The sequence below is a fragment of the Triturus cristatus genome, chromosome 9, assembly GCF_964204655.1.
Source record: "Triturus cristatus chromosome 9, aTriCri1.1, whole genome shotgun sequence".
NCBI classification, from domain to species: domain Eukaryota; kingdom Metazoa; phylum Chordata; class Amphibia; order Caudata; family Salamandridae; genus Triturus; species Triturus cristatus.
In genome coordinates this window covers 862,704,560-862,732,169 of record NC_140592.1, presented here as the reverse complement: position 1 = coordinate 862,732,169, position 27,610 = coordinate 862,704,560, and the positions used below count along the sequence as shown (strand labels likewise).

Here is a 27,610-nt window from a genome sequence, read left to right as displayed (position 1 = left end):
ACTAAACACTACTGTGTTGACGTGCAGGCCAAACAGGCCTCCGTGGGCCAGGCTGTCCTAAAAACTTTATTTCAAGCTGCTGCAATGGATACAGGCGACCACCGCTAAGGGGAAGCACTGCTGTATAATCTATCCTCAGTGTGTGATCTGCAGCTCATATGCCTCGAACGGAATATGCTACTTACCAGTATGCATCTGTTCTTGGCATGTAGAGCTGCAGAGTCACACACGCCCGCCCGCCTCCCCGGGACCTGTATCTGTTCCAGCATCCGTCTTACTTAGACATTACACTTGGACATCCTTTCTTTCATTCCTATACACTCCATCTTTTCCCATCATGGCGAAAAAACAATCTGACGATGGAGTGGATGCCCATGCGCACTGTTGTCCAGGGGAGGAGTCACCAACCTCGTGACCAAAGGCTTCTTCCGAAGACAACAACAACCTGCAATCATCCGAGCCCAACACCAGATGGCGATCTTATCCTCAGTGTGTGACTCTGCAGCTCTACATGCCAAGAACAGATGCATACTGGTAAGTAGCATATTCCTTTAAGGCCAAAAGGCCTTTAGTTTTCGTCGGTACTGTTCCCGTTCGGTATCGACTGCTTTCTTGATTAGTTTAGAAACTTCTTCCAGCCTTTCGGATCAGTTTGATCCGAACACCGAACTTACATCGACGATGGAACCGAGGACCCCATTCAAACGGTGTCCTTTATGCCACGCCAAATACCCACACATCGACGTCCACCCGGTATGCAACAAATGTCTCTTACCGGATCACGACGAATCGAAATGTATGGCCTGTGCTCGATTCCGATCGAAGAAGACTCTCTGGAATCGACGGGCGGCGAGATTAGAAGCGCAGCAATCGGCGCCTGCCCCGGCCAACATCTTCAGCACCGAGGACGAGGATGTAGAGAGCGTGGAAGAAGTAAACTCCAGCCCCGCTTCCGAACACGATTCCCGATCGGAAGACGACTAAGTGCTTTTTCACAGGGAAGAAGCCGTCGACTAGGTAGGAGACTACGATGAGGCCTTTGGGGCCGAAGAAGATAGCTCTAGCGAAGAGCCAGGCCCACCCGTCGATACGGAGGCCGTCAAAGTGCGTCATTCTACGGCTCAGGTCGAGGGATCGCCTCCGGGCCTTACCCGAGATCAATCCCAAAGTTCTTCGGGCCCGGCCTCGAACATCCTGCACGAGCCATTATTACCAAAGACGACTGGATTCCCTTCAACGAAACCGAAACCAATCGTCGCACCAGTTCCACCGAAACCAAAAGTGAAACTGGCCCTGATCGGCTCTAAGCCCTCGAAGACCTCCACTCCTTCGACGCCAGCAAAGGCCGTCTGCTCCGAACGCACTAAGAGGGATTTCGGCGCCGAACTCGCTGCAGCGGATATCGGTACCGACCCAAAAAAGAAGGCCCTCGGTCCCACAAAAGCGCCTCGGCCCCTGGCACCGAAGCAGTCGGCCCCGACCACCAAAGTCAAAATGGCCGCTCCATCTGAGTCCACATCGAAGACGGCGGCACACGCCAAGTCATCGACTCCAACGACCGTTGATACCTGTCTTCGGATCGATCACCCTGTGGCTCCGAAGCAGTCGACGCCTACCTCCACGGTACCGACCGGCACCAAAGAACCTTCGGCGTTCTCAGTGCGAGAAGTCGCGGCGTCGTTGCAACGCATCAGGGAACGGGCAGCCCTCCGATCCACGTCGGGCCCCGACTCGAACAAGGCTCCAAAAGCACCCTCGGCGCCAACCAACATCACTTTTGGTTTGCCGCCATCCACGGCACCGAAGATGTTCGAGATCCGAACACGTGTCCACCAGACACAGTCCCCCATCTACTGGACACACACATTCTGAGCCTTCACAGCCACAATTCATCGACGCCGACACTGGTAGACTGATGCTCCGCAAGCGGAATATCACGCCAGAGCAGGGCTTGGACTCCTACAGAATACCTCTGAAGCACAAATTGCCAGCAGAGTCGGAACCAGTTCTGTATGAACGCTTGCAAACCTCCTATCAGGATCCCCAGTCCTTTTCTCCTACGCCTTCCGAAACGGACGCAGTGGAGGACTACATGGCCGATGATACCACCTACCCCGGGGATATCGATCCTGATGAGCAGCAGGACCCAGATCAGGCATGGGATGACCCTACAGACCAGGGTACCGCGTCAGATACCCAGGACACGCAGCTTTACAGCGCAAAAACATCTCCCACAGAGGACACTGCTGCCTCCAATGCCCTGATAGAACGTGCTGCCGCCAATCATGGAGTACAACTCCACTCTGACACTGTTGAGGAAGACTTCTTAGTGGACACTTTCGCCTCCTCCGAGAGAACTGTCAAAACTTTGCCCATGTTGAAAGGTGTTCTCAAACCTGCAAAGGACATTTTCAAAGAAACAACCAGGGCACGGGTGCTCAACCCCAGGATTGAAAAAAAGTACAAGCCTGCGCCCGGAGATTCTATGTACATTAGAGGTCAGTTACCTCTGGACTCCATGGTAGTTGCTAACGCTCGCAAACGAGCCCATTCGCAAACAGGTGATGCTCCTCCCCCAGACAAGGAGTCCAAGGTGCTGGAGACCTCAGGCAAAAGAATTACAGCTCAAGCAGCAAACATCTGGCGCATCGCCAATACACAGGCCCTCTTGGCCCGCTATGATCGTTCACACTACGACACGCTAGAATCGCTACTCCAGCATCTGCCAGATGAATACAAAGAGGCAGCGGAGCTCCTCATCAGAGAGGGACAACTCCTTACCAACGCATCCATTAAGTGCGCACTGGATGCTGCCGACACAGCGGCAAGGGCAATTAACACCAACGTCATGTTACGACGACACGCTTGGTTAAGAATCTCAGGATTCAAACCAGAGATTCAAAACAACATCCTGAATCAGCCAGTCAACCCCGACTATCTATTCGGCCCAGAAGTTGACACTACCATAGAAAAAATAAAAAAAGACACTGACACTGCGAAGTCAATGGGGGCTCTGCAGATGCCGCAATTTCGTAGTGGCTCCTTTCGTCGCCCCGGTAATAGAGGAGCAGCTAGAGGCCAGGGGTCACAGCAGCAATACACTAAAGGGGGCACACAGAGTACCTACGATAAAACCAATAGAGGTGGATATCGTGGCTCCAGCACCAAGGGCAGGGGACGTGGTTACGGCAACACCAGGTTCTCCCCCAAAAACAAACCGTGACGCCATCTCCCTTCCCCCTGACCACATAACACCTGTCGGGGGGGAAGACTCCAGCGGTTCCTGTCCACCTGGAAAACCATCACCACAGACAGGTGGGTCAAGGACATTATCCAACACGGTTACTGTCTCTAATTAACCTCCACTCCTCCCAACATACCCCCAAAGCACCGTCCTATGTCCGTAGAGCACTTAGCATTATTGCAGCAGGAAGTGCTAAGTATGCTGCAAAAAGGTGCAATAGAGGTCGTGCCCGTCAACCAGCAGGGGACAGGGGTGTACTCTCTGTACTTCTTAATCCCAAAAAAGGACGGGTCACTCAGACCTATACTAGACCTGAGACCCCTCAACCACTACATTCTCTCAGAGCATTTCCATATGCTCACCCTACAGCAGGTTCTCCCGCTGCTCAGCCAGGGAGACTTCCTAGCCACACTAGACCTCAAAGATGCGTACTTCCACATACCCATATACCCATCACACAGAATATATCTCAGGTTCACTATTCAGGGACAGCACTATCAATTCAAAGTCCTCCCCTTCGGTGTGCCAACAGCACCCAGGATTTTCACCAAGTGCCTAGCTACAGTGGCTGCACATCTACGGAGACAACACATTCACGTCTACCCTTACCTGGACGACTGGCTTGTTCAAGCAAAGTCAGCCCAGCAATGCGCCAGCCACATGTCCCTCACCATTCACCTTCTTCACAGTCTGGGATTCTCACTAAATTACCCAAAATCACATCTCCAACCCGCACACGTACAACAGTACCTCGGCGTGACCATAAACACTCTGGCAGCCACAGCTCAGCCAAATTTAGTGAGGATCAACAGCATGCAACTGCTGATCTCCAAGTTCAAACCTCAACACTCCCTTCCAGCGCGAGTGTTCATGCAGTTGATAGGCATGATGGCCTCCTGCATTTTCATAGTCCCGCACGCGAGACTACATATGCGCCCGCTTCAGGAGTGCTTGGCACGTCAATGGAATCAGGCTCACGGACAATTAAAAGACCTAGTGTTGGTGAGCGGTCGGGCATACAACTCTCTGCATTGGTGGAATCCACAAAACCTTTGCAAGGGCCGACCGTTCCAAGAGCCTGTTCCACAAATAATACTGACGGCGGACGCCTCTCTCCAGGGATGGGGAGCTCATGTACTCACTTACACAGTGCAGGGACTATGGACGACGCAACAAAAGAAGATGCACATCAACCTTCTGGAACTGATGGCAATCTTCCTAGCCATGAAGGCATTCAAAGTACACTTGTGCAACAAAGTCGTGTTGATCCGGACGGACAACATGACTGCCATGTACTACATACAGAAGCAGGGAGGAACACACTCCACAGTTGTCTCATCTTGCTCAGAGCATGTGGAAGTGGGCCATTCAGAGGAACATATTCCTCATGGCGGAACACCTCCCGGGCAAGGACAACCAGATGGCGGATCTGCTCAGCAGACACAGCCACCAGATGCACGAGTGGGAGCTACATCCGTCAGTACTCCAACCGTACTTCCAGCAGTGGGGTCATCCAGAGATAGACCTATTCGCCACAAGCGAAAACGCAAAATGCCAAAGCTTTGCCGCCAGGTTCCCACATCCACAGTCGCAGGGCAATGCGATATGGATGAACTGGTCAGGCAGATTTGCGTACGCTTTTCCCCCAGCGCCGTTAATACCGCTGGTGGCACGCAAACTGCGACAGCACTCACTGACACTCATCCTAGTTGCTCCCACATGGGCGTGCCAACCATGGTACACCACCTTTCTAGAACTTTCCGTGGTGCCGCATCAAAGGCTGCGGATCAAACCTGCGCTTTTGACGCAGAACCATGGCGAAATTCAGCACCCAGATCCGCAACAGCTGAACCTGGCAATCTGGCTCCTGAAGTCTTAGAGTTTGGCTACCTAAACCTGCCACCTGACTGTATGGAGATCATCAAGGAGGCCAGGAGACCCACTACCAGAGCTTGCTATGCGGCTAAATGGAAGAGGTTTGTCATTTAGTGCAACAACAATGACATTAACCCGCTAGACGCATCCATTCAAAACATAATCTGTTACCTCTTACACCTATACCGATGCAATCTGGCATACACCTCAATACGTATCCATTTAACCGCAATAGCAGCCTATCTCCAAAACAGGCAGCACCTCTCTTTATTCAGAGTGCCTGCCATCAAAGCCTTCTTGGAGGGACTTAAACGAGTAATTCCCCCAAGACACCCACCAGCACCGGTGTGGAACCTCAACTTTGTCCTCACCAGACTGATGGGTCCACCCTTCGAGCCTCTCCACTCATGTGAGATTCAATTCCTCACCTGGAAAGTAGCTTTCCTAGTAGCGATCACTTCGTTAAGAAGAGTCAGTGAACTCCAGGCACTAACCATTCAAGAGCCATTCATACAGGTTCACGCAAACGGGGTCGTACTACGTACCAACCCCAAATTCATGCCCAAAGTGATATCGCAGTTCCACATGAATCAAACTATTGAACTGCCGGTTTTCTTTCAAAATCCACAAAATGTCGCTGAGAGAATGCTCCATACACTAGATGTAAAGAGGGCCCTCCTGTACTATATAAACAGAACTAAAAACTTTAGGAAGACAAAACAACTTTTCGTTGCCTTTTCTCCACAACACAAGGGCAACGCCATTTCCAAAGCAGGTATAGCCAGATGGATCGTTGAATGTATTCAAATTTGCTATCAAAAAGCTAAACGCACATTAACAATTCCCCCACGAGCCCACTCAACACGAAAGTTAGGGGCGTCCATGGCTTTCCTGGGAAACATTCCTGTACAGGAAATATGTAGAGCAGCCACATGGTCCACTATACATACATTTACTAAACACTACTGCGTAGATGTACACTCAAAACAGCAGGCAGCTGTAGGACAGGCTGTTCTCAAAACTCTTTTTCAGACCGCTGCAGCTGGCACTGGTAGCCGCCGATAATAGGAGGTACTGCTATGTATTCTATGCACAGATATGAATTCAGCAGCCCACATGCCTCGAACTGAATATGCTACTTACCAGTATGCATCTGTTCTTGGCATGTAGGGCTGCTGACATTCATATCGCCCACCCTCCTCCCCGGCGCCTGTAGCAGCTGCAGCTCTCAGAATTACTGTATAGCATGGTCATCACTTACTGTATCTACTCCATCACTGCCACAATGGCGAAAAACAATCTAAGGATGGAGAGGATGCCCATGCGCACTGTGGTCCAGGGGAGGAGTCACCTATCTCGTGATACTTCGAAGACTCTTCCAGGACAACAACGTGCAAACATCCGGACCCAACACTAGGCGGCGATCTAGGCACAGATATGAATGTCAGCAGCCCTACATGCCACGAACAGATGCATACTGGTAAGTAGCATATTCAACATAGTTGGCAGGAACCCAGGGCACACTTAGTTAAAGAGCATCAGTAAACATTGGTGGGCAACCATGCAAAAAGGGACACTTTCCTACAACTGGGGCCAGTTATGGGGTGGAGCTAACTTGATGCTGGGTGTTGGGGCAGAAATACACCTACCAGGGATGGTGAACAAAGACTTAATCTATTTACTACTGATCTACCACTAGATAACAAGTAACCTGGTATGAGGAGGTGGTAGTCACTTTTAACTATAGGTACACTCTTTAGCGAGTAGAATACTTTGGAGTTTTAACTAAATTCACAGTACCTCAGAGTGGAAGATGGCAGCCTACTTCCCTAAGATACTATTTCACCTTGTTAGATGGCTTTACATTGTGGCATTACTAGTGAAATCTGGAATTGGTGGTGCCTATATGGCTTTGGTGGACGTTTTTCATAGCAAGCACATAACTCAAGTAAAGGACAATGACTCATGCTCGTTTATCACAGGGTTTTAAGAGAGAATTTGGCAGAGGTGCTATGTTCTTAGTTTTATAGGGGCTAATGATGGAACTTGGCCTGCGCGAGTAGAGTGATTGAATCATTGGTTATATGGTATTGGATGCAAACATGCTTTATACAAGCTTTCCGTCACAGATTTTTTGATGTCCTTGATAGAGCCAGTGCTATCATATTCTCTGAGGATTTAAAGTAGCTACACAGATCCGAAATTGGTAAGTGTGAGGTCATCCTATGGTATCTTGCAATAATAGATACACAGTACTTAAGTAATTTAATTATGACCTATTAGCCCCAGCCCAAGAGTGTTTTTTTTTGTTTTGTTTGATCTGTTTTAAGTTTTTACATAAGTTATATGAATAATAGGCTTATACATTGTCAAACAGAACCAGTAGGCATATCCAACACAGAGTATGTAGCACAGTAAAGCGACAATATGAACACATAAATAGCATCGATTGGTCTCCTTAATGTAAATTATCTTACCCTTGGTCTAGCATGGAAATGAAAACAATCCAATATATCAACAGTTCCTTATTGTAACACAGAGCAAACGTACTATACGTGTATATATTAGCGTCGTATATACAGCTCATAAGGCTCTACTTCCCATGTCATTGCAACCAACTAATCGATCATTCGAGAATATAGATAACATTGAAACAATAACATAACCAAATGGAGGGACAAGGAAAGAAAGCGGGTACCCTATATGGATGGGGCAGAACGTCCTTAACCATTGTAAAGCTGCCGTTCATACAATCGTATATATGCATACATTATCATAATATTAATACATGGTGGCTTGAGGTATATGAAACCTACTACACCGCTCCCAGCCCAAGAGTGTTGATATTTACTTGAGGAAGCAAACTGTACACTATTATTTGCCATCTGGCTTCTATGTCCTTGATCTTCACAAAATACTTAATCACCTTTCTGTATAAAACATAGAAATATAGTAAATGATGGGTGAAAATTGCTCAAACATTTTGCTTACAGATGTGATTTAAGTCTTGTGCAGTGTAGTGTGTACACCATGAAAGTCAAGTGCTACAAATTTGAATCTCTTCCCTTGTTTAGTATTCTGTTTAATTTGTTATGATGCAGCCATGCCCATTGTCAGGCTGGCTTACGTTTCAGCTGTGAATGGTAGGTTTTCTTTAAGAAGATTGGTGTCTGTTTCTACTTTATTTATAGAATTATTTCACACTTTAACCTTCTAATGAAAGTTCATCTATTCAAACTAATGTGGCATTATTGGATGTATTTAATAATGGAAAATGGGGTTTATTTATTAGCTCAGACAAATATATGATCCCTTTCTTCAAACTTTTTTTCTTGCAGAATATTGTTCATGAACTGAGAATAACTAACCAGGTGATTTATTTAAATCCACCAATCGAAGACTGCAGATACAAGTTGTATCAAGAAATGTTCTCCTGGAAGATGGTAATACTCGCCCTTCCCCGCATTCAGAGCCAAAGATATCAGGTGAGCATTCCATTTAAGAGTACTCTGTATGTTAGGTTGTGCTTTAGGTGATTCGTTTGACTTATTGGAAGTTTAAGGCATTAATATTTTTTACTTATATAATGGTGATGCACTTTAGAGTTCACTAAATATGCTTGCCTACTTGTGCATGCACAATTTTTATTTCTAGCTTTTCATTTGCTCCAATTTGTGTTCTGTTTTTTCTATTAAGAAAAATGCAGTATGCTAAGCAAATTCTCCCATTTCCCATCAACTGGTACCAACCGTGCATCCTAATTTCAGTTATTTGCGCACCCAAGAGAAATTAACATATGCAAATATTTTGTTTTTAAAGTGTACATTCATGCTTTGCGCTCACATAATGTAAATTTATAATTCCAAAGTGATTAATTCCTACTTAAGATTATTTCATTATGGTGGAATTTTGACATGTGGGAAAATACCTGTACAGGGTTGGCGATTGGATGTTCCATTGTGTAAGGTCTGTGAGCGTCCATACGCTTGCAAGTTTGTGGGTATTCACCAAAAAGTTTTTGCAGGACATTTTCCAATCCTAGATGGAATCCTCTATGAATGGAATATGTCCTCCAGATAATTTTTTAAAACCCCTGTTGAGAGGAGGATTAACGGTATCCAGGGCGGGAATTGCCAAGGAACACCCCTATAAATTAGGAAGTGTGGAGGAAGGGATTTATCCATGAGAAAAAAGATATCCGTTAAAAAAAAAAAAGTTTCAAATTGCAAATGCGTCTTTACATTTACACATAGAAAATGCTTCTTCATGTGAACCTTAATTAATAAATTTAAAAAATGTTGCTGGTACTGATCAATGTACTTGAAATTCTCGATTTTCAAGAGATTTTGCTCACAGTATAGGAGTAGGACTTCTTGACTAATTATTCGGAGTATGGGGCCCATCTTATATTTTCGTCTTTTTGCTGATATTTTCCTATTTGATGGCCCCTCAATAGTTGATTTGTTCACTTTCTGGCTTGTATCCTTTATGCACTCTGCTACTTGCAGTTCTGCATTCAGAAACAAAAAGTAGCATTCTTTTAATTTGGTAAAAAAAAATGAAATGGAAAAAGAACTCAGAACTGTTATATTACAACAAGGGTACTCTGTGGGACCAGTGGTGTTAGGGTTGTTCTTTAGCAAGAAGTCACTGCCCTATTATGAGCTGTAGAATATGAATTTGGCAGTGTTCAGACTACTTAAAGAGTCATTAGTGAATGACCGGTTGGAGGAATCCGAGGTTCCTACTTGTGCTGTTACAAATTAAATAAATACTTACATGTTGTCTTTTGAACAGGTTGGCGTTCATTATGAACTCTCTGAGGAAGAGAAGTATTACCGGAATGCTCTTACTAGAATGCCAGACGGGCCTGCAGGTCTGGAGGAAGCCTATGCTGCCGTCATGGGTATTGTTACAGAAGTGGAGCAGTATGTAAAGGTAAATAAAATTGTGGCTGTTGTACTAGGAATTTTAATTTCCACACATTTGCTGCAAATGATGATTACATTTTTGATCTATACAACAGTTATTGCATTTACGATCAGGTTCTTTATAGCAGGTTATATGTGTAGCTCCATGGTTCCAAATACATTTGATAAATGTCAGCTACAAGAAGTTCTTTACATTTTTGTACTGCTGTGAATTCCTGATTCTATAACTTGGGATAAACCAGTCATCCCCTTAAAATTAGAAAATCATAAGATGACACCCCTCATGTTTGGGGTGCCTTTTCTCTTCAAAGGTACCTCCCACTTTAGTTGATTGCACTCTTTGAGAATAGATGTTGAGAGAGAAAGCCATTTCGCATCTAAAAGTTGAATATATTGATCAGGATATCTCAACATCTGTTCTATTTTACTTTTTTTTATATTAAACCAAGAAGCAGTTGGAGGCATGAACCACTTCTCATTTATGTTCCCGGATATTTAATTATGTCACTTAAAGCTTCCCTAATTCTAAGCATCCCGTGCTGTAATAGTGGGAGCCTAAAATGATGGCTCCCACTGGGGCTAAAAATTCTCTACCTAAAAAGAAGTCCCTTTAAAACCGTCACTTCCCAGTTGCCTATTCTGGTACGTTTCTAACTTCACGTTCAGATCTATGGAGACTGATTAAATATATACCTAAAGAGTTTGGTTCAGCTAATAATGTTCTGTTTTTAATCTTTATTTTACTTAATGAAAATGTGCCTAGCTATAGTGCTGGTAAGTTTCAATTCTATTAAGGACACAGAGGCTTAGGTTATGCCTCTGCTTACCTAAGACATGCAGTCGGAGCAGGATCAGTACCAGGAGGATCCTCCTCCTGGTACTGATCCTGCTCTGCTCCAGCTTTAAGATCCTGCTCTGACTACATGTCTTGGGTAAGCAGAGGCATAATCTGATCCTCCGGTCCTGACATAGAATCTCCTGTTGACTTAGATTACCAATTAGTTTCAATATGCCGTTTCCCCAGAAGTCTGGAAATAGTACTAACTTTTTTTTTATTTATTTTTTTTAAATATCCTGTAGACGGTCAGGCTAAAATGCCCCATTTATTTCAGTTCAATATAACTTATGGATGGACTTGTGTTATTTTTCTTGCTGGGATTTTAAGCCTATCTGTGTTGAGCACCTCCAGTTATCCCTCCGAGTATGCGCCGCTGTTGTCTGGGAGCAAGTTTTTAGATTGTAACCATTGCGAATTGGTGCCTTTCACATGGTGATTTTAAAGCTGCCAGTTTTTAAAATTGCAGTTTGTCTTTTTAGGAATTTTGAAACTTCTAATCGGAGACCATGCACCCTGTGATTAGAAAGTTGATTGAGCACTTGACTGGATTTTTAGTTCTGACTCTAAAAGCTGAGACCATTGTTTCTACATTATGACTTTTTAAGCCTCTTTTATTGATTTTTGCTGATCACCTTTCTTTATTATTTGGAAAATAGATGGGAGCTAATGCTCTGAGTGCTTTTCGGGTTCATCGCTCAGTTGCTCTTCAACTTCAGACTTTTAGTATTTACAAATAGAAAGCAGCTTTATAGAAATGGCAGCTGATATTTTTATCTAAATGTTGTTCTTGTCTGGCTGCAAACTTTTCCAAATATTTTGACGAGCAAGACCAACCAATGCCCGACTGGGACTATACATTGGCTTTATAAATTCTTATATATCTTTTTGGAACTTGTTTCTAGTAAATGTTTGCCTTTTCTCCATGTACAGGTTTGGCTCCAATACCAATGCTTATGGGATATGCAAGCTGAAAACATCTACAACCGACTTGGTGAAGATTTGACTAAATGGCAGTCCCTGCTTGTTCAGATCAGGAAGGCCAGAGCAACATTTGATAACGCAGAAACCAGAAAAGAGTTTGGGCCTGTTATCATCGATTACGGAAAGGTAGAATCCGTTTTATTTTAGTTTGTCATCAACTTTGTAGTTCTGTATGTCTTTTCAGACATAAGAGAAGGTCTATGCATGCAGCTAATTAAAAAGTAATTAGTGCAGGAACCAAAACATTAACTTCCACTGGAAATGTTATTTTCTCCAATGGACATAATCTTTTATCCTTTCAAGAAATTAGATCACAGACCAATTGCATATTTCTGAGATTGCATACCAAGGATAGAGATGCCAAACGTGTTTCAATATAACCACCTACAAGAGTGGATAAACTCTATATACGTTCAGCCAAACTGACCTGGGTACTTCACCTTACCAGGCAACCCTCTCCAAGATTTTTTTATTGGGGCCAAAAATGCTTAAAATGTTACTATGGAGGACAAGTTTTCTACCTCTTCATTGAACATATGTTCTGTTTTTAACGCGTGGGCCTACCAGATAGGCAGCTGAGCATTAAACTATGTTTATTGCAAAAATGCAATCAGTTAATCTAGGTTCAAGTACTGGGCTCAGAGCAGTGGTGGATTGTTTTATGTGATGCGGTGTAATGTTCTTTTCTAAGTTGAAGAAGGGTAGGTTCAGTCCTGGTGGATAAAGTGATCTTCTAGCCTCTCTGTTCATAGGCAGGAAATGCATATTGGATAGTTTTTTTGCATTTCGTAGTCTCCATTCTTATGGCATCCTAGGTGTAGGTGTGCTAAGAACCACTGGAGAGAGGGAGCCTGTCATCCAGAATATCTTTTAATATAATTTTTAATTTAAACATTTTTGTATAGCGCTGGCTAGACCCGTCAGTATCTGAGCGCTTTACATAAGATCAGCAAAGTTACAACAATAATAACAATTACACGTTACATCAAATATATGAGACACATTAACGGGAGAGAAATAGAGACAAGTAGAGAGGGGAGAGGGGGAGTGAGAAGGGAGAGGTTGAGGGGGAAGAAGGAATAAGAGACAAAGGTAAAGTCAGCCCAAAGACCGAATGGGGTAGGTGATGGCCAGGGAGGAGGTCCAAGGCCAATCTCCCCTATAGCTCTCAAGGAATCTCCAACGGGTATCTGTCAGAAAGGTGGATAGAAAGGAGACCTGCAAAAGCAGAAATACGATGAGGGGGGAGGGTGGGCGAGACAGGAAGAAGGGAAGAAACTGCCCAAGGTCCGGCTGGGCAGGTGACGGTCAGGGGGTGAACCAAGTCCGATCTCCTCGTTAGCTGACCAGAGCAGCTCCACCGGGCGTCGGACATAATGCTCGGACTCCACTGTCAGGATAGAAGTTGTGTGTACTCTGGGATTATCATAGTAGTGCCGGGGGCGGGGGCATGGTCTGAAAGAATTCTAGACGTCCTCTTGAGGTCAGGCCCAGTCCTGGAAGGGTTGAGTAAGTAAAAGTTCAGCAAGGGGGAAATTGTCACCATTGTCGGCCATGTTGGGGTTCAGGCATCCTGGGACCCTTTTCCACACCGAGAGTGTACCGAGAACGACAGAGCTTTGTAGGGAGGGAAGAGTCAGAACACCCATTAGTTCTTTAAAAGGATACAAGATCTCCCCCGGTGTCCCTAGGCGCTCGAGGCGTAGCGCAGACCCTGAAAGCGCGCTGGGACACATCTCCCATTACGGTGGGCAGCGCAATGGGAGCCGCCATTTTGCCTCGTGCAGGGTGTGGGAGGGGGGACCGCTCACCTCCATTTTCGGCAACAGGTGACTGGGCTCCGGGCAAACTATCCGGCATGTCCGCTGCAGCCGAGGGATGTTTTTTACACGCAGCGGATGGCCACACATGCGGACACGGGCAGATGGAGGCTCGCCATAAGTCTGGATCGAGTTGTGGGCAGGTCCAATGTTCAGGGCTTTGCCTACTGTGTAACTGGTCAATTACAGCTGCGGGCTTCTTCCGGGGAAGCGGGTAGTGGAGCCCCCAATAACGCTGCTAATCAGGAATAGGTTCCCAAGGATGGGCTCCCCATGAGGCAGCCCCCGCTTCGATACTTCTAAAAGCGGGTCAGTTCCATCCCAAGCGCCATCTTGAGGCAATATTGCCGGGTAAGACTTTTGTCGATATCACGGCGTTGCAGCGTCCGGTTGGAACGGTGGCCACAGCAGACGCTCCCGACCTTCCGATGTCAGGAGATGGCTCAATCAGCTGTTTAAGTGGGGTTTATGCGCCGCGCTTGGTTGTTGAACGCGGGGCTTCAACGGAGCAGAAGCTCTGAGCAGCCATGATGGATCCTTCACTTGTAAATATGGTTGGTGCCAGTCGTGATGCCTACACTTCATGAATGAAGGGACCTAATGCAGATATTAGGAGCATCGGGGGGTGGGGGTGGAATACGTTTGCTGATCCTATTACATATAATTGGCAGAATAAGTACTTTTGAATGAATATAACTGTTGGGTTTATTTTGGTCAAAGCCATAATGTGATACAACACCTGAAAAACAGGTCCTTTCTTTTTGCTTATTTCCATTTAGGTGCAATCGAAAGTAAATCTGAAATACGATTCCTGGCATAAAGAAGTTCTAAGCAAATTCGGCCAGATGCTTGGGCAGAACATGACTGAGTTCCATTCACAAATCTCCAAGGTAAGTAAAAACTTGTTGCTTTTAGGATCTTGGGTTTCCTTATTTATTCATATGAATTTTGATGTATGTTTTCTTTGATAGTCACGACAAGAATTGGAGCAACACTCTGTGGATACTGCAAGTACTTCTGACGCAGTGACATTTATTACATACGTACAGTCTCTGAAGCGAAAAATCAAGCAGTTTGAGAAGCAAGTTGAGGTATGTGTTTAAAATTTTTGACACCTAATGCAATTAGGAATTTAAATTGCAGTAGCCATATTCAGCTGCTAAAAACACATTTTGTTATCCTTACAAAGTGCTGGGTTCAATAAGCTGGAATGAGATTTGGAACTTTTAATGCAGCAAGTGCATCCATTATTCGGTTCACACTAGAAAAAACAGTGGCTGCAGAATTTTTAAACATTTATACATTATCTGCAGACTTTTATTTAAATGTCTGTAATTCATCAAAGTAAAGCAGTACCTTTTCTTTGGCTAATAAAATAAGTATAAAATGCATAGTGACATTCAAAATAAAGCGTTTTCGCCTGGTTTAAAAAGTTACATCAGGCAAAGTTACATTTAACCCATTTCTAGTTAATGTTTCTATTAATGTGTCTTGCACTTCTGGCTTTGAATTGCAGAGTTCACTTCCAATAAATGAAATCCTACACTTACAACATTGATAACTTAACAATTAATTTAGATCCCCAAAAATATATTGCTACTATTTCGGATATTTGATGCACCATTCATAATTTTTGCTTTGGTAGGAGTTCTCCTTATAACTAGTTTTCATGACAAATTCACTAACTTGGACTTCTAATTGATACTTCTAACTGAAGATTCCTCAACTTGTATATACCCTCCAGGTACCAAACTGGATCCAGAGAGTTTTCTCAGCTATTCCCTTGCAGGAGTAGGTGGCCTTGTGCAGCTACAAGTCAACTCGGTCACACCCTAGAAATGACACCGGAGCCATATATTGCTTCCAAACCTGCGCGCTGATGACTATTGGTTTCTTTCTGCGCATTCATCGCAGAGTCGGGGCAAGTTTTTGTTTTTTCTGTCCAGGACATGAACATTTCTGTTATTTTTTTTTTTCTTTTTTCTTATACAGTGTGGAGAACTCCCGCCAGAACTACAGGATATAAATCTTACAAGGACTGTCACAGATGTCTGTGACAGTCACCAGGTTTGTCTCTGGTGTTTGGCATTGTCGCACGACTTAAGTTGTGCGGGAATTGTGCCAGGGCGTACCCGAGAGCTACATGGGACATTGTCTGAAGGTAGCAAGAGCCACTCTCGCTTGCAGTTTAGAATGCAGATGCGTTCTGGCTCTCAAGGATGCTCTCGATGGAGGTAATCTTCCCATACCAATTCTTCAGTTAACTCAAAATCCAATGAAAAACTCACCAGTCATCAGGAAAAGTCGCGTCTGACGAGGTGCCTCTCCCTCCATGGAAATGAGATCCCTCTGCTCTACCTGATCCTGCCTGAATTCCTGGGTCCATCACAGATGCTACAACAGGTCGAAGCCTTTTAAAGAGGCCGTGTTACTTATATTTGGCACCCTTCCTGTTCCCTCTGGGGTGCCTTTGGCCCCAAGGATCTGAGGAGGCCCCCAGCCTTTCCTCCTGTGCCCCTGAGCCTTGTAGTTCAAGCCTTCATAAGGAGAATAAATCTAAATTAAATTCTTTCTATATCCCTGATAAGGAATCGAAGTGCCTGGAAGCATTTGGGAAGCCCTCTGTTCCATAAATGTCAGTTTCCTTCTGGGACGTTATCATTCACATGTGTTATGGAACATGGTAAGTGAGTTCTCCAGTATTGGGGTGTCTTTCATAGATTCACATGCTTGAATATTCCCCGTCGTCGGAGTGGGAGTCCCACGGTAAATAATATAGCAATATATACAGCCATAATATATATATATATATACATAAGTAATCATATAAAACAGAGATATAAGTAAGTAATAACATCAAGAATGTCCCTATATGAAATTTCCATAGAGATACATGGAAAGAGAAAAAAAAGACATTCGTAGTCTATCTCTGTCATTATGTTAGTCCGAACTCCGGCCAATCAGGCGCCAGCTCCTCTCTAGAACCTTCTCCTCAGAGCTCCTCACCTCAGATTTTCTACCGCACGTCGTGTGAAAGGGAGTCTCCCTGAGCTCTGCTCAGTTTTTTCTCTTCAGGATGACTTCAAGTAAGAAGTCTTTGTTTAGACCTTGTTCTTTTGTGGAAAGCTACGTTATTCTCAGAAGATCCACACAGTAAGTGTATTTACTGTCTTTACCCTACCATGAAGTGGGTGAATATAAATTCTGTAGAATTTTTCTACAAAAACTCTGAAAGACAGGGAAGGCCGTCTCTTGTTGTGGCTCCAGAGACTTAAGGATAAATATGAAGTAATTTTCTGAGGTAGAAAACTTTACTTCTGGCCGTTCCCACACAGCCTCAAAACGCAGTAGTGTACAGGAGTTACCTACTCCTTCCTTAAAAGAAGAAAATGTCTCTGACTATGACATCTGCCACTTCTTCTTCTTTGAATACTGCTGTGTCGCCCACGAGACATAGTTCTCAGGCTAGTGAGGTTTTCAACTTTCCAGTTTTTTCAAAGATGGCTTCATCGTCTACGATGGCTCCGTCTACGATGGCTCCGTCTACGATGGCTCCGTCTACGAGGGCTCCGTCTACGAGGGCTCCGTCTACGAGGGCTCCGTCTACGAGGGCTCCGTCTACGAGGGCTCCGTCTACGAGGGCTCCGTCTACGAGGGCTCCGTCTACGAGGGCTCCGTCTACGAGGGCTCCGTCTACGAGGGCTCCGTCTACGAGGGCTCCGTCTACGAGGGCTCCGTCTACGAGGGCTCCGTCTACGAGGGCTCCGTCTACGAGGGCTCCGTCTACGAGGGCTCCGTCTACGAGGGCTCCGTCGACGGGGGCTCCGTCGACGGGGGCTCCGTCTACGATGGCTCCGTCGACGATGGCTCCGTCGACGGTGGCTCCGTCTACGGTGATTCCGTCGACGATGGCTCCGTCGACGATGGCTCCGTCGACGATGGCTCCGTCGACGATGGCTCCGTCGACGATGGCTCCGTCGACGATGGCTCCGTCGACGATGGCTCCGTCGACGATGGCTCCGTCGACGATGGCTCCGTCGACGATGGCTCCGTCGACGATGGCTCCGTCGACGATGGCTCCGTCGACGATGATTCCGTCTACGGTGGTTCCGTCTACGGTGGTTCCGTCTACGGTGGTTCCGTCTACGGTGGTTCCGTCTACGGTGGTTCCGTCTACGGTGGTTCCGTCTACGGTGGTTCCGTCTACGGTGGTTCCGTCTACGGTGGTTCCGTCTACGGTGGTTCCGTCTACGGTGGTTCCGTCTACGGTGGTTTCGTCTACGGTGGTTCCGTCTACGATGGTTCCGTCTACGATGGTTCCGTCGACGATGGTTCCGTCGACTATGGTTCCATCGGCAATGAATCTTTGGATGGTGGTTTCCGTCGACGATGGTTCCGTAGACGATTCCGTCTACAAAGATCTCTTCAATAGCCTTCTATGCCTCAGAGCCCGTTGACTGCAGTCTCATCGGTAAAAATAAGGGTTTAAAAAAGACGACTTCTGCACAGAGGTCATTAAAAATCCAAATCTCTTCGACATATACAGCGACTACTTCGTCCTTTGCTGCTGTTCCTTTATTACCATTACCACCGAGTACTTGACAAGAAAGGTCGGGTGAAGTTATATCGGTGGAGGATTCCCGCCTTCCTTAACCATTGTTTTACCACTGACTCAGATCAAGATTCAGAAGAAGGTTTAGCTGAATCGGTTGTGACAACTATAATCGGCGGTTTTTCCTTTATCACCACAAGTGTCTGTGGTTCCGCTTACTCCAGTGGTGCCAACAACTATATCGGAACCGGTACCGGCTCCAATACTTTCTGTGGTAATACCTACAGTACCGCTGAGACATTCTTCAACTCGGACAGTACCTCCTCATGATACTGAAGAAGAAGAAGAAATTCCTCAGGACAGGGAGGATGGTGAGATTCTCGATGATGGTGGCGATGCTGATGATGATGATGATGGTATGGCGGAGTGGGATAACTATCATGCCCAAACACCATCTCCCTCTCCGGTGCTACCTGGTGACTCACCACCTGTTGATATGCAAGTTCCACCAGTTAAGGGATAGGACAGCACTAACGTTCAAATTAACGAAGGATTATTTCCTGTACGATTTCAAAGATCAGCCTGTTAAACAAACACATACAATCCCTATAATCGAATTTATTGGGGAGGAAGGCAAAAAGATTATGGAGGCCTCATAGTCTTCCAGCACGGGTGCCTTGATTGGAGAAAAAGGTACAAATCACCATTAGGAGCACCAGCGTGCCTCACTGGTCAAGCGAAGCCAGATTCTGTAGTCACACAGGCAGAGCAACGCCGGGCTAGAAACCCTGCATCTACGATCACTGCACCACCTGATCGTGGTCGACGTCGTTTGGATGCCATAGGGTGAAAATTCTCTTCGATGGCTTCCACCATGGTGAGAGCGGCTAATGCTTTGGCCATCCTGGGTCGTTAGGACCGTCAAGTATGGGCGGATATGTCAACACTAGTTGAGCAACTGCCGGAACCGTCAAAGACCATGGCATATGACGAAGAAGAGGTTTTATTCGGAGATCAGGTGGATGAAGCTCTCCAATCGATAAAGAAAGATACAGATACTGCTCGCTCTCTGGGCACATTGCAATTTTGATAACAACCCTTTCGGGGTGCACGCGGACGCGGCACCTCTATTTTCGAAGAGGAATCAATCAATATCGACCTTATAACCAGGGTTCAAACCGATATTCCTCTAACCAACAGCAAACTTCTCGACAGCAGTCTTCCAAGACTTACAGAGGAAAATCCTCTTACAAGGGTTACACTCCTAAGAGACATGACTTCCATCAGTCCCAGAAAATTGGAGATCGAATCTATCGGTACTATTTTCAATGGTCCTCCATACAAGGAACCGTTGGGTTTTGGAAATTATAGCAAGAGGTCACATTTTGGAGTTCATCGAATTCCCTCCACCCACACCACCTACCGGACTGCCACCGGCTCATATCAAAGAACTGTTACAAGTTCAATTTCTATAACACAAGGGAGCCATAGGAGTAGTACCAAGATTTCAAAAGAGGGAAAGGATTTATTCCCGATTCTTCCTTATCACCAAAAGGAAGGGGGAATGGAAGCCCATTCTAGATCTGAGGGCTCTCAGCAGGTATCTAAAGAAACATTCTTTTCGTAGGCGAACGCATGTAGAGATCTTGCGATTATTTTCACAAGGAGATTTCATGGAAACAATCAACCTCCAAGATGCATATTTACATATCTCCATACTACGACAACATCGGAAATTTCTTCGTTTTCGAGTGGGTCGAGGGGATTTTCCAGTTCAAAGTTTACCATTCGGACTGCGCTCGGCCCCTCGAGGGTTTACAAGGGTGCTAGCCCCTGTGGTAGCGTCCTACGTTCCAGGGTGTTCAGATCTTTCCATTTCTGGACGACTATCTCCTAAAATCACAATCGAAAGTTCAACTTCTGCAACACACACATCTTTGACAGGAGGTGGTTTCGCGCCTTAGGGCTCTCCATAAATACCACAAAGTCCCATCTACTGCCTTCTCATCGCACGGATTTTCTGGGAGCAACTTTAGACACAGTGTCAGCAAGGGCACTTCTCTCCCAAGACCGTCTTCAAAAAATTCTCCGACTGGTAACCCTTATCAGATCAAAAAGACCCGTTTCTGTAAGAATATTGAAGTCCTTTCTGAAAATGGCGTCATCATGCATTGCATTGATCCCTCATTACAGATTACAGACACGCCCCATCCAAGGAGTACTGGATGTCCAAGAACGCCAGGTTACAGGTTCTTTGAACGATGTTGTAAACGTCACAGATCGGATGAAGTTGGCGCAAAGGTGGTGGACGCAACTGTTAAATCTAACGGAAGGCATTTCTCTTCTGACAATGGTACCAGACATGACAATAACAGACGCCTCTCTGGAAGGATGGGGTGCTCATTTGGGGGTTTTTATCAATAAAAGGAAAATGGTCAATATGTCAAAAAAAAAAAAAAAAAAAAAAAACCTGGCACTTCTACAGGTTGGATCTCATGGCTATATATTGCTGGCTCTCAAAGCTTTTCATCCTTTAATCCAAGGAGAATCAGTCCTGATACAGACAGACTATACAACCTGCATGCACTATATAAACAAGCAGGGCAGGATAAAATCTCCGAAACTGTCTCGACTAGCTCAGTCGATTTGGGATTGGTCTATCAACCATCGCATCACGATATGCAGCAGTTAATCGACCGGGGGTATCCAATATCCTGGCGGATTCCCTGAGCGGGTCCTCCTCATCGACCCATGAATGGGAGTTGCATCAACCAACTCTAGAGAGGATATTTCAACGATGGGGTCGCCCACAGCTGGATCTCTTTGCCACACTAGAGAACCGGAAATGCCGTGATTACGCAAGCTGGCTTCCCCACAAAAGATCTCTGGGCAATGCCTTTTGATGGACTGGTACGATCTGTTTGACTACGTTTTTTCTTTCCCCAATCCCACTCGTACCTCGAGTTTCTGTGGTAGATGCGGAGGCAACCTTGCCATCTACTTCTATAGCCCCCCGTTGGCCTCGGCAGGCATGGTTCTCAGAACTACTCCTATTGTCTCAATCCGAACCAATCATTCTACAGCCTCGTGCAGATCTACTCACGATGGACAAGGGGAAAATTGGTCATCCGAATCCCTCCTCACTGAGCTTATCAGCTTGGAACCTGAGCACTGTGAATTTGCCCATTTGGATACTCCACAGGACTGTAGAGACATTTTAGCTCAGGCGAGGGCTCCTTCTACGGTGAAAACGTACAAATTAAAGTGGAAAAGTGTTCCCCACTGGTGTGCATCTAATGGGGTGCACCCGTTTTCACTCCACACCAGAACAATTTTTACCGTTCTTCTTGCATTTAGCTAACTCCGGGTTTCTCTCATGCAACCTTTAGGGGTTTTTTCTGGCGGCAATTTTCCGTTTCCGTCAGGATGGTTCAACTTCCCTTTTGTTTCTTCAAGGATTATCCATCAATTCGTCTAGGGGTTATTTTGTAAATCTCCTCCATTGTGGCATCTGAACATCGTATTGGCTCAACTAATGAGACCACCGTACGAACCGATTCACAAGGTCGAGTTGTAGTATCTAACATGGAAGGTGGCTTTTCTTCGGGCGCTAACGTCTTCACGTCGCGTCCGTGACATTCATGCATTTACAATAAATCCACCTTTTTCCTACAGTTCAAACCAGATTCTGTAGTAGTGCGTACAGATCCAAATTTCTTGCTGAAGGTGCCTTCAGACTGTCATATTAACGAACCAGTGATTTTAAGAACTTTCTTTGCTATCTGCAAACTCCTACGGAGCAGAGATTACATTCCCTGGATGTGAAACTAGGTTTAACATTCTACATCAGCAGAACGGCTGCTTTACGAAGGATTGATCAACTATTCATAGTTTATGGACGCTTTCACAAAGGTCGTCCAGTGACGAAACCAACTATTGCACGTTAAGTTTCAGCTGCCATCGTCTTCTGCCATCAAAAGGCAAACAAGCCATTGCAGTCACCAGTGAGGGCTCACTCCACCAGAGCAATGTCTTCCTCAACTGCTTTATTTGCTGGAGTGCCTTTGCATCAGAGCTGCAGAGCAGCTACGTGGTCGAGCAGACACACGTTTACAAGACACTATTGCTTGACAACTTTAAACGAGGAGGATGCTGCAGTTGGGCAGGCAGTGCTTCGCAATCTTTTTAAATAAGATGAGCCTCTTCCTTCCCTCCTCCATATTGTTTCCATTTATAATTGACATAATGATGCATTTATACTGTTACAGTTATTCAGCACTGTCATATGCATAAGAAGATTGATTGTCATTACAATTTCGAAGCTGTGTGATCATGGAAACAATGATATTGTTACTGCTAGCTATTCTATATTCAAGCATGTGAATCTATGAAAGACACCCCAATACTGGAGAAGAACAATTGTTACTTACCTGTAAACAGGTGGTTCTCCAGTATTGGTGTCTTTCATAGATTCACATGCGACCCTCCCTCCTCCCTTCAGAGGCTCTCTTCTCCTCATACACTCTGAGTCACTATGGTGCTACGAAAATCTGAGGTGAGGAGCTCTGAGGAGAAGGTTCTAGAGAGGAGCTGGCGCCTGATTGGCCGGAGTTCGGACTAACATAATGACAGAGAGACTACGAATGTCTTTTTTTTCTCTTTCCATGTATCTCTATGGAAATTTCATATAGGGACATTCTTGATGTTATTACTTACTTATATCTCTGTTTTATATGATTACTTATGTATATATATATATATTATGGCTGTATATATTGCTATATTATTTACCGTGGGACTCCCACTCCGACGACGGGGAATATTCAAGCATGTGAATCTATGAAAGACACCAATACTGGAGAACCACCTGTTTACAGGTAAGTAACAATTGTTCATCTTGCCCACAGTCCCTGAAGAATTTCGTGCTAATCTGGCGCAGATCGTTGAAGACTTGACAACATGCTGCAAAATAAGGGATGGGGCTGCACACTGCCTACTGCTTGGGTAGGGCAGTCGGGCCCAGCGTTGTGCTTTGGTGCCATGCATATATAAGATCAACTGACTTTTTCAATGACATCCAGGTGTCAGTTATGGACATGTCATTTGATGGCACAAAGAGGACAGAACCCTAGAGCACTTTAAAGAGAGCAGAGCCACAACACACTCTCTCTGCCTATCTGCACACATGCAGCAGTATCCCAAGCAGTTTCAAGCTTTTCGGGGCTTCCAACAGAGGAGAATCCAATGCCCACCTCTGCAGCAATAGAACCCCGAGTCCTTTTGAGGTCGGGGATCCGGCTGACAGTCTCCAGGCCATCAGGGGCAACATATTAACCAGTCACCCAGCACTCGCCGGTGATGCTCAAAAACCCCTTTAGCTTACCATTAGTGGCGCATGTCCATCCCGTTTTACCTCCACGAGTGACAGCGCATCACATCTGTCAGATGGGTGCTGCAAATTCTTCAGGATGTATGCGCTCTATTTTTTCTCTCCATCCTTCAACATGTACCACCTACACCACAGCGACATCTGGAAGACCACTTGTCCATCCAATAGAGAAACGTTCAGACTCTTTTGGACAGGGGGGACTTTGGTAGAGTCCCTGCGTTTGAAATGTGGTCTAGGTGCACTCTTGTGGTATTTCCTGGTGCAGAAAAAGGACAGAGGACTTTGTCCTATTTTAGATCTTTATCTTCTGAACTTTTTTTCCTAAAAAAATAAAATATAAAAACACGGGCAAGTTTAAGATGCTCAACCTGGCTCAAGTTCCATCTGCCCTGGATCTCGGCGACTGGATGTGGTGGTGAATTTGCAGGACTCCTATTTCCAGATCTTCGTCCTGCAGTCCAAACAGGCATTACCTGCAGTTCCAGGTGGATCACAAGCATTTCCAGTTTATCCAGTATTAGGGTATCTTTCATAGATTCACATGCCTGAATCATTCCTTGTCGTCGGGATGGGAGTCTCTGGTACATTAATAAAGTAATGTCCCATTAGACATACAGAGTAATAGGCCAAAGGCCTCACATTAGTAACATATCCTGGTCCTTTTGTAATAAGGACCAAACTCTAGAGAGCAACCAATCAGCCACCACAACCCTCTGGAACCTTCCTGGAAGGAGCTCTAGTCCCTCAGATTTTCGACTGCACGTCGTGCTAAGGGATTCTCCACTGAGCTCTGCTCAGGTTCTTTCAAAATCTTTGGATTTAAGGTATTTTCTTCTGATATTTCTCTGAGTGGAGTCTTTATTGTCTTCATGTCGAATACCCCTGTTCGAGGCATATGAGCTGCAGATTACACACTGTGCATAGATCGCCATCTGGTGTTGGGCCTGGATGTTTGCAGTTGTTTTTCCTCTTGGAAAGTCTTTGGAAGTCACGAGGTATGTGACTCCTCCTTTGGATCGTATTGCACATGGGATTCGGCTCCATCCTCAGATTGTTTTTTTCCGCCATCGGGCTCGGAAGTGATCTTCGCGCTCCGGTCCCGAACAGTTTCCAGTTCTCCAATCGACGCGCAATCATCACCACAATTCACGGTGTTGTTTTCGATCGCGATCTCCACACTCGGCGCGGCTCTCAACGATCAAGACCTTCGATTCCAGTGGTCGTCGTCGACGACTGCCTTCGGGCCTTCTCAAGCTCCAGTCCTGGCTAATGGAAAGGACTATGTAGAAAATCCAAAGGAACTAGCCCCACGGTCGAGGGGGATATGTGTATGTAGATATGAAGAAACAGAATAGTCTCTTTAGTCAAGGGAAACCATTTAGGTTTTTAAGAAAGGCCTCACCCACCAACCTAGTTGGTGGCATGCTTCATCATCGGCCCCCACTAGGGGTACTGTATGTACCCCAAGTGTGCTGCGACGCCTGCAATTGCAGCAGAGCTGGTTTATTGTCAAGGTGAGTGTGCAGTGATGGTGTAGTGCGTGTATATTTAAAAGCTGTCCCTCTGGTCCCAAAAACCAATTTAGAATTATTTAATAATGGGCCATGGGCAGCATTAAAAGGAGGCAGGGGATGGCTTAGGAGGTATCAATGGCCGCCACCATCCAGTGGGGTCAACAGGTTTCAGCCAGTGCCTGGAAACTGGGGCTGGCTTTCATCAGGACCAAGAAAGTGGAAGGTGAGAGGACAGGCCTAACAGAGTGTGTATAGCCGTCTATGCGCACGCTAAGGCGCCTTAACTGGCAGAGGTGGTATTCCTCTTATTTCCAATCCTGTGGGAGGGAAAAGACAAACCTACACAAAACATACCGCATATAATGTTAGCCTCAAGCAATATCAAGTAACATGAGTGACATGGTATACCGCGGTGGAGGTGCAGACCGGTACGACACGTGAGGCAGTGTCAAAAGCGTGCTATAAGTGGCGGTGCACGCTAAAAATACGCGGTAATGTGTCAAGTGGCTCGAGGACACGGTAAAAACATGGTGAACAAAAAAACTAGAATGAACCCATAAATGCTTACACGAAAGATTAAAGGGACAGCCTCCATGAGTCCGGAGTAGGGGTATTCTGTCACAGCTACCATCTGAACAGGGTAAAAAAAGAGAGAGAAAAGTACCAAAAGAGGGGGAAGTAAATAAACTTAACCGGCAAAGGAATCAAAGCCGATCATAGATTAGATCCCACTTACTTGTAGCTGACAGAGCTCATACCGCAAACCTGTGTGGCCTCTCTCCGACTCCGTGGTTGGAAATGAGCAGAGGAAGCTGAGGCTTAAATAGCACACCTGCCAAGATAGCGCTCAGGTGTGGGGAGCAGCTGCAGGCAATTAACAGGCAGGTGTCTGTAAAAAAAGAGAGGCAACAGAAGACAGACACACAGGGACCGGTAAAATACCGGGCAAAAAGAAAAGAAAGACTAAAAGGACTAATAAGACCAGCGCGTCACACAGAAGGTGTGTAACCGCGCATCGGCAGTGAAGTGCAGCTCGCACATACCAAGCAATGTGGCGAGTGTATTATGCGCATAAGCAGAGAGGCCAATAGCCGGAGGTAAATCGCGCACGTGACCCACAAAGGGGCATGTATGTGTGGTTCATGGGCAGTGCCTCCAGAGTGGGTAAGGAGTAGCGCAAAGTTACTTATGTCAACTGCAAATCACAGAAGAAGTCAAAAGTGAAACCAAATGTAATGAAAAAAGCAAAAGTAAAACAGAAGAAGCGCAAGTGTGGAGGGACGATCTCAATTATTCAGGGTATTCCAAGGTATCTTGTCATTGAGACCTTCCACATGGGTGGACAGGCGGTATACCCAGCGCTGCTCCTTGTCCAGAAGAAACTTCGCCATGTTATCATGGTTCAAAAGTTGGTCGCACTCTGCTCGTCACACCAGCAAGTTACCCCAAGGAACTGTGGTAGATGTAGTGGCGACGGCGAGTACGCCTATGCCACGATGTATGTAGAAAAGTATGTGTATGCATTAGCCATCCCTGGACACGTGTTTCGAGGTAGTTGCCTCTCGTCAGCAGGGAGCAGGTCAGTGTAAAGGGGTGCCGCGTGGACTGCCAAAATGTAATTAAAACAGGTGAAGTACCTCTCATGGCGCGCAGGTGCAGGTCCAAGGCTCGTCAGCCCGTTGGCTCAAGGGAGCCGTAATAAATGATTCAAAAGTTGGTCGCACTCTGCTCGTCACACCAGCAAGTTGCCCCAAGGAACTGTGGTAGATGTAGTGGCGACGGCGAGTACGCCTATGCCACGATGTATGTAGAAAAGTATGTGTATGCATTAGCCATCCCTGGACACGTGTTTCGAGGTAGTTGCCTCTCGTCAGCAGGGAGCAGGTCAGTGTAAAGGGGTGCCGAGTGGACTGCCAAAATGTAATTAAAACAGGTGAAGTACCTCTCATGGCGCGCAGGTGCAGGTCCAAGGCTCCCAGACCCCCTCTCGGGAGACCCAGAACCGCGATGCCCTGTTGGAAGACGACGCCAAGGCGGATTCCACTGCCCCCCTCACCTGTGTTACCACCTTTAATACTGCCAGCAATCAAGTGATGAAGATCATTAGAAAAAACTAGCTTATCCTGAATACTGGTACTAGAAACTGGGATCCACCTCTATTTGCACACAAACGAGCTACCAGCTTAAAAGATCGCCTGGTCTCTACACGGCCTAAACTCAAAGAACCTATCCACAACACTATCTGCGACAGTTGGGGCCTCCCCAAAGTCACTGGCCACTACCCTTGTGGGGATTGCAGCATCTGTCATCTGACTAGACCATCCAAAAACCTGGACTTGGAACCAGGCAAGGTGTGGTACCAACAAAAACACACTAACTGCAACTCCACACATGTGGTATATCCGATTCAATGTACCTGCAACTTCAGGTACATTGGCATGACTACTGGAAAAGTGAGGCTAAGGA

The 27,610-nt window shown here is 45.8% G+C and overlaps 1 protein-coding gene across 1 annotated transcript in view; it reads left to right on the top strand.

The window, feature by feature from the left end:
* Nucleotides 1-27,610, top strand: part of DYNC1H1 (dynein cytoplasmic 1 heavy chain 1) — a 1,397,843-nt gene that overhangs the window by 139,756 nt on the left and 1,230,477 nt on the right. The window contains exons 11-15 of the mRNA XM_085626346.1: nt 8,458-8,604; nt 9,917-10,057; nt 11,819-11,995; nt 14,469-14,579; nt 14,661-14,780. Coding sequence (XP_085482472.1) covers nt 8,458-8,604; nt 9,917-10,057; nt 11,819-11,995; nt 14,469-14,579; nt 14,661-14,780 — 696 coding nt within the window. The remainder of the gene's footprint in view (nt 1-8,457; nt 8,605-9,916; nt 10,058-11,818; nt 11,996-14,468; nt 14,580-14,660; nt 14,781-27,610) is intronic.